This window comes from Montipora capricornis, chromosome 11, assembly GCF_036669925.1.
Source record: "Montipora capricornis isolate CH-2021 chromosome 11, ASM3666992v2, whole genome shotgun sequence".
NCBI classification, from domain to species: domain Eukaryota; kingdom Metazoa; phylum Cnidaria; class Anthozoa; order Scleractinia; family Acroporidae; genus Montipora; species Montipora capricornis.
In genome coordinates, this window is record NC_090893.1 from 4,207,791 (window position 1) to 4,215,786 (window position 7,996).

Genomic DNA, 7,996 nt, shown 5'->3' on the forward strand with positions numbered 1-7,996 from the left:
GAACTGAGAGGAATGAAATGACAAAACTTAGCAAAACTTACGCAAGTATAGTATCATTAGAAAATACACAACTACCCAAAAATAAAACCATTCCTAATAGTCTAAAATAAGATTAAGTTTAATCGAGTCCTAAATTTAGAAAAAGAAAGGGTTTTCGTACACTCCTTCAAAGAGTTCCAAACATTTGAAAGCAATTCTTGTGTTGTAGCTGTCTGTTTTTAACCAGACAGAGGGTAAAAATCTACCAAAACAAGATCAGGCAACTTGACAATGAATAAAATTTTTGAAAATTGGACTGGAATACTCGTCGAATTTAGAAAAAGTCATAATCCTCATTGCTTGCTTTTGAAAAATATAACTAGAGATTGCATAGTGGGAGAATAGTTATTACCACAGGAAGGTAAAGCATAAGTTAGAAAAGGATATGTTAAAGCATAATTTACCAGAATGTTGAAGTTGACAAAATAACGAATTTTATACAGAATGCCAATGTTTCTCTAAATCTTTTTACCAATAAAACTTATTTGGCTGATCACACTAAATTTTGGAGGTATGCATTGATCACAACTCATATAAGCAAGAGGCTACAGGTAGCCTTTACTTTTGCCGGCACGTCAGTTAAAGCCTGGTTTCCATTTGACCGTCCAGATCGTCCCGAGCGCGATCGCCTGAACATTATTTGAAACGACTGGGGTGATTATATGGAAACACTACCCAGACGATCGCTAACGACTCGAGCGACTGAGACGACCTCGATCGTCTGCAAAGAACTCAGTTCTCTCTGGACAATCGAGGTCGTCTCAGTCGCCCGGGTAGTTGGCGATTGTCTGAGTAGTGTTTCCACATAATCGTCCCTATCGCCTCTGAACAATATTTCTCAACTATTAATAATTCATAACTCGAGTCCACCAATCAACAACTGTATATCACGTCACGTGGATGCGGTTTGGATGCCCAATGAAAAACTAGATGAAAATCTTTAAAGATTTGGATACAGTATCCAAATGTCTACTAATTCCAGAAAAACATCATGTGATATGAAAAAATTAATTCTAACTAAATAACATCTCACGCAACAGAAATTTGAACGCTTTAAGCCGCCAACAATACTGTAAAGCCACTTATTTTGAATCTCCTACACGAACTTGGATAGCCGGTAGTTTCATGCTTTCAATGCTTTCAGTCAACTCTTGCACATTCACCTTTGAACAGTCCGTCTGGCTCAATAATTCATATCTTGAGCGCTCCGTGGTCTTGCCATTCTCGAAAAATCTATAACGCCCACTTGTTCTTGTAAACCGCGGATTTCGGAACAGAAATGATAACACACTAGTTTTCCTCGTCGAAAAGTTTTGCCGAAACCTTGAACTTGACTCATCCATGTTGCACAAACAACTGATTATGGTAATCACTAAATTAAATTGCACAACTCCCAAATGACATATTCCATCCAAACTGTTTTTATCACATATAGCTATTGTTTAATTAACGAGACGACAAAACAATAATAAATAACAATAGCTGGCCACTCGTTTAAGAAGCTATACCAAAACCTCGTGCTTCGTGCCTCATCGGGGTATCCAGACACCTCGAAACAATAAAAGCACTCAGCCTTCGGCCTCGTGCTTTCATCTGTTTCTCGGGAGTCTGAAAACCCCGATAAAACACTCGCACTCGTTTTTGCTTTGTTTCCTCAGAAACGAAACGTACCTATTTTGACTTCAGGGTGAACTGTTTAAAGAGTGGCGGATCAAAACAGAGTTTGTAATTGAAAATCCTCCCTCTAATAGCAAATATGTTGCTTATTTCAATAAAATTTTTGCCTGGAAAGTTTTTGTGAGATTTTTTGTCTTTGTGGATGGATCGTGTTGGAACTAATTTGCATATGTGGGTTGATATTTGATATGAGAGTTGTTTTCATAAAGATGACATTAGCCATTTTGTATTTCAAGTCTTCTCTCTTGCAAATGATTAATAGGTAGCCATAGTCTTGCACGTCATGAAATATTGGTTAGTCATTGTATTGTAAAATGAAGTTTATTTGGGAAGCCAACAATATTTCTTCAACTGGTTCCTGGTTAACCGAATTTATTGCAACTACTTACATGCGAAAATTGTTTACATTACTCATTAACACGAAGATTTGTCCACAATATATCGCTTTAATCTAACCCAAAATCATTCACATAGTAAAAAAACTTCATATTTATTAACTATTTCCTTCGCTTTTGTGTTTGTCAGCATTATGATTTGCGATAATTCAAGTTTACGTGTTCGCACGTTTGTTTTCGCATTTCCTATATGTTTAGATTTTCAATTACAAACTCCGATTTGATTGGCCGCTCAACCTCTTCCGGTAAACAGTTCACCCTGACGTTTCGTTTCTGAGGATTTAAACAAAAAATAAGTGGTGTTTCGTTTCCGGACTGAGCAGCTAAGAGGATGATGAGAAATACGCCACTTTCGGGCTCGATACCCTAGCCTGCTTCGTCCATTGAGGGAGTTACCAGGAGCACCTATTGGATTCCTAGGCTTTTTTCTCTTTTTCAATTTTTTTATTTTCGGCATTACTCCTGGGAAAATCCAGTTTCAGCGCCTTCATTACAACCCAGCTCAGTGCCCTCTGTTTTTGTTTAGCATATACCGCAGGCAACCAAGTTTACGCTCACGGAGCGTCTACTTTCATACATACTGAGTTTTTATCTTACTGACTAGTCTGAAGTGCCCGCCTCGCCCTTTTGGCGGGTTTGGGCGAGGAGACGGCTGACACTTCAGACTACTTACTGACCGACGCATTTCAAAGATTGGAAGCCATTTAAGTGCAAGAGCAAATTTTATTTATATAAACACCGCCGAAATCCGCAACGCGGCGTCATATTCACTCTTTGTTGACAACCACATATCTTTTATTTTGTTATTTCTTTACACACTCAATTTTTAGATGGCATCGCGAATTTGCAGATGCTTACAATTATGAACCATAAAAACTAGCAAAGAAAAAAGGGACAACTTCGGTTTAAAAAAAACCCAATGCGAAAATCTCATCAAAAGACGCAGAGTCCTTTCCCCGTTTTTCTGGTAGGATTATTTTTGGCGACTAAAATAACGCTACTGACTCAGTGCTGGTGCTTTGCTGAGAGCTCTTACTTCAAAATGTAGTTCCTCTTCAATTTTGTTTTTGCAGAAACTGAAGCCGCGCGCTTGTTACCCTTCCCTGTGAAGTACTATTGTTCGTGTCTCTGATTGAACGAACGATGTATTTTCATAGCCGTTTGCTTTCCCATTGGTTGATTATGTATTTCGCACGAATTTTACGCGGGGTTTTTTTCACTTGTAATTTCAGTACGTATGAAATGAAGCCATTTAAGTTTTCAGTCTTACCGTGATTCCATACCTACTTCGCCTCTGACCAGGATCGAGTGCAAGGCAGAAAAAAGTCCACTTTAATGCCCTCGCCGTTTAAGAAGAAATTAAATTTCTCGACATAATAGCCCAGAAACGCGCTACAAAAGAATCCAAAAGTGTTGTTTACTAATTTGATGGCCAACACGAGAGAGCCTTTGTCGCCTCTTGCATCTCATCTTGGTGACGTTAACTTTATTCATCATTTTTCGTTTGATGAGCAACATTTTTTGCACCCAACATTGCAACAAAACAATTTCAGTTTCCAATGGGGTAACCTTGAGGAATTAAAGGTGTTGGACGAAGTGATCCCTTACTATTGCATCGAAGTGCTTCCATACAATACGAAAATCCGGCTGACCTGCGTAAATTGATATACTTCCTGTGTTACAAAATCTTAAATACTACGTATCAACAAGACTGGGTATAGAGTTTCATTTCGCAGCATAGTACATTTTAGAACATTTCGTTTGTTCATTGCTGCAATTCTTTCAAAAAAGGATCAGCGCGTGATTCGTAAGTCCCGAGTTTATCTTCTCACGACAAGAAAACACCAAAGTCAAAAAGTGTTGAAAAAGCCATACTAAAACCATGAAACAAGAGGACAAGCGGACCAACAGATTTGGCAGCTTGTGTTCTGCATCTGGTTTGCTGTTGTCTGTTGTCTCTTGCATCGCACTAATTCATGTGGAACTCAGAATACAAGAACAGCATCGACTGATATCACACTCAGTAACATCCTGTGATCAGCTCGAGACTAAAATCCTACGAAAAGTACAGAAAAATTACAGAGAATGGCGAGATGATAAGGATCAATGGAGGCAAACAAGAGGTCAGTTATTCGAGGATTCTTGATATACATATGAGATTTTTAAAGGTATCACTGTTAGTCCTGGTTTTAATTGTGAAAGCAGTTCAATATTTATAAATTTGCACCGTTTATGCCATTCAAATTCACTAGAGATAAATCATACATATAGCTAGTCTGTTTACTGTCAGCCGTAGCTTAGAAAAAAGCTGACATTATCATGTATTTTAGCTTTGAATCATGTAACTTTTAATACTTATTTGCACTGCTAGGACAGGCATGTCAAAATGCCCTGTGGAATATTCTCAGTAGCAACCAGTAAGGTGGCGAGTATTCACTGTAGTTTTTGAATTTAGCCATTAAATGCATCTGTCGAAAAGAATTCTTGATATCAATTTCATGTTTTCGTAAGGTTATCAACACACCTTGTCCAGACAAACACGAGCTTCATCCGAACAGTCGCAATTGAAATCTGTCCAATCAGCCTCTGATGTAAAACTGCTGATCAAACAAGAGCTTCAAACACTGCAAAGCCAAATTTGTGCCAAAGACCAAACTCTCTGCCTATCAGGACAAAAAGGAAATAGTGGGAAACGAGGAAGACAGGGAACCCGGGGCAGACCAGGACCCCCTGGGAGACCCGGGCCACAGGGACCTCCTGGTAAACACGGCCCAATAGGACCTCAAGGACTGATAGGCATGAAAGGGGATATGGGGATTCCGGGTAATACTGGTCCCGCGGGACCAACCGGTCCGCCAGGACAAAAGGGCCTTAAAGGTGAGCCGGGTCAGTCCATCTTAGCTCCTTCTCTGATTCAGCCTCCAACGGAAACCACTATTAATGAAAGTCAAACAGCCATCTTGAAATGTTCAGCCAATGGAAATCCATTACCAAAAGTCGAGTGGTCTAAGCTGAATTCCTCACTTCCGGCTGGACGTCACGTGATTGAACTCAGTGGCGCTCTGATTGTGAGGAATGTTAGACCTGGAGACGGAGGAGTTTACAGCTGCAGAGCAGAGAACTTGTTAGGAAGCACTAATGCATCAGCTAAGCTGACTGTTCAGTGTAAGTTCTATTTTGTTATTCTTGTCTCAAGTTAGCGTAACCTGTAAGTTGTGGATCTGTCTGTCGTATCGAAATTTGAACTGATAAGAGAATTAACAGAATCGAACAATGAACTCTTGGTCCGAATTTACAACACTTTGATTGATGAATTAAAGAATATGATCACCATTTGATTTCAGCTTTTTTTTTTTAGTTTTAGTTTTAAAGGCTTTGTTGTCATCGGCGTGTATCATTTTGTAGTGTTGAATTATCACCAATACAGGTATATGAAACTCTCTTCATTTCTCCGGGACCCTTTTAAGCTACAATCTTGGACAAAATAAAATGGAACAGAAATGCCCCCTCTCCCCCAAATCAAGGATGAAAGTGCGTGAAGGCCAAAACGCGCCATTTTCCCATCACTGATTTTGGGGGGAGGGGTGGTCTCAATGTTCCATTTAATTTGTCCAAGATTGTCTGTAGAGGCTATGACGTCACAAATTCAAGATTTGGTCAATTAAGAGGTCATATGTCAACACATTAATCATCCGAAACCACTGGCCTCTGACGCAGTCACGCTCGTCGCTAGTGTTGCTAAGTTGAGATACTACATGGAAGATATTTTAAGAGAAGCGGAGCGTATAAAAAACCCAAACCTAAAATGAAAATTTGCCAGTACGATCAAGAATAAGGGTATAACTCTAAGTAGAATTGACGAAAAAATTGCCACCGAGAGAAAGAATACCCGAGGAAACAAAAGTAAGAGTTAGAGTTCTCAAGCCCACTACTGATCTTACTCTGGAAGCATTTCTGGGGAGTTAATTGATAAAACTGTAGGGTCTATGTAGGGTCGCATCGCTGAGATTAAACGAAGCAATGGCAAAAGACTCAAGCATTAAAGTAGCGCTTTTGAAGCTTTGTAGAGCACTTGAATGGTTTTGCATGACATTAAAACGTTTAAGGCACGATTAACGAGACTTTTTATACGATTAACGTCTCTTTTGAGACGCTTTTCAACGGTTAAGCACGGTTAACAAGCACTGGAAAAAAGAGTCAATCTGTTCTGTCACCTTTCTGGCCAGACGACAAAATCGTGAAAAATCGACAAAATTCGTTGCTGATAGCCTGCAAATCGTGCCCATCAACACTTTCGTGAACGTAAATCATGCTCTATTTTTCAGCGTGGAAAAATCAGAAGATAGATCAGGTAAATATCGCCAACAAATTTAAGGGAGTGCAAATGCAGTTCTTAAAATTCAACAAGTTTGCGTATTCGGTATGGTTAGCGCACGGATGCAAAGTCTAAAGCGTAGAATGTGGGTAGGTTGGATAGTTGGATGGGGTAGATAATCTGTGGTAGAAGGCTCGAATCCTCCTTACATGCGATTTCTTTCTTTCTTTCTTTTTTTTTTTTTCCAATAGTTTTATTCCCTTTTTTGTTTGCAATTTATGTTAACGTGAAATGCCACTTGCATTTAGTTTTTTTTCAGTGTCGCCTTGCTCAGTTTACTTTTTGAATGGGAGATGTGCTCTCAGATGATGTAACTTTTGAGCAAACGAGAGCAGATTTTGTGTCGTGATTACCCCATATACTACTGGTAACGCCAAGCAGGGGCTCATAGACAATCTTGGACAAAATAAAATGGAACAGAAATGCCCCCTCTTCCCCAAATGAAGGATGAAAGTGCGTGAAGGCCAAAACGCGCCATTTTCCCATCACTGATTTTGGGGGGAGGGGTGGTCTCAATGTTCCATTTAATTTGTCCAAGATTGTAGATTCGGGCATTAAGACAATTGCTGCAACAACATTCTTCGGAGTATTGCATATTCATCGTCGACTTCAATTATAACTGGCTAAATGAAAACTGAACAACCTTTTCATCAGAGATTACAGGCCATTTGCCACACAGTATACAACCAAAGAAGAACATGTTTGGACCATATAAACACCGATTAACCAGTATTCCAAATAACACCACATTTTCACTGATCATAAAGCAGTTTGTGCTTCAGTAAATTGCTTGAATCCATAGCAAAAAGTGACATCCTATATAAAAGTATGGATTAACTTCATGTAATTAGAGTGTAATAAATATCACCCACAACACCCTCCTACGTTAGAAACTACCAATCCGCAGTAGACACGTGCACGTGTACTCACCGAGTACCTATTTTTATTTGTATTGTAGCAACATTTTTACCAAGCAGAATTTTAGTCCAGTTTCTTGACTGTTGCTTTTTTATTTGACAGTCGCGCCTCGACTTTTGCTGCCATCCAACGAAATATGGGCAGAAGAAGAGCAAAATGTCACCATCCCGTGCAATGCTACAGGTCAGCCGCAGCCAAGTGTCACATGGTCCAAATCAGTTGGTAGTTTACCAGTCGGAAAAACAAAAGTGACGAAGGGAAACTTGATAATATCAAAAGTGGCAAAGAAAGATAGAGGAACTTACATTTGCAAGGCTCTCAATATTCTTGGCTCAACAACAGCAGTGACTCAACTCACAGTATTTTCTCGTCTGCGGTTTAAAGTCCGTCCTCCAAAAGACATAACACCAGTAATTGGTTACAATGTCCATCTTCCCTGTGTGGCCGAGAGCGACATGAAAACCACTATTACTTGGGTGAAAGATAAAAAGCGTTCACTTCTTCTTGATTCAAATGTGTTATTAAATGGAACACTGATTCTCCAAAATGTTAAAACATCTCACCAAGGAACTTACACCTGCAGAGCAACTAA

The 7,996-nt window shown here is 39.4% G+C and overlaps 1 protein-coding gene across 3 annotated transcripts in view; it reads left to right on the plus strand.

Annotated features, from left to right (window-relative positions):
* Nucleotides 1-3,615: 3,615 nt before the first annotated feature.
* Nucleotides 3,616-7,996, plus strand: part of LOC138023728 (peroxidasin homolog) — a 21,222-nt gene continuing 16,841 nt past the window's right edge. Inside the window, exons 1-3 of one of the 3 annotated variants that reach the window (XM_068870784.1) lie at nt 3,639-4,234; nt 4,623-5,276; nt 7,507-7,996. The exon at nt 7,507-7,996 is cut by the window's right edge and continues 2,147 nt beyond it. In XM_068870784.1, the coding sequence (XP_068726885.1) occupies nt 3,994-4,234; nt 4,623-5,276; nt 7,507-7,996 (1,385 nt within the window). In that variant the 5' untranslated portion in view covers nt 3,639-3,993. Of the gene's footprint in view, nt 4,235-4,622; nt 5,277-7,506 lie in introns of all 3 variants that reach the window. The other 2 variants (XM_068870787.1, XM_068870786.1) reach the window with 2 other exon arrangements.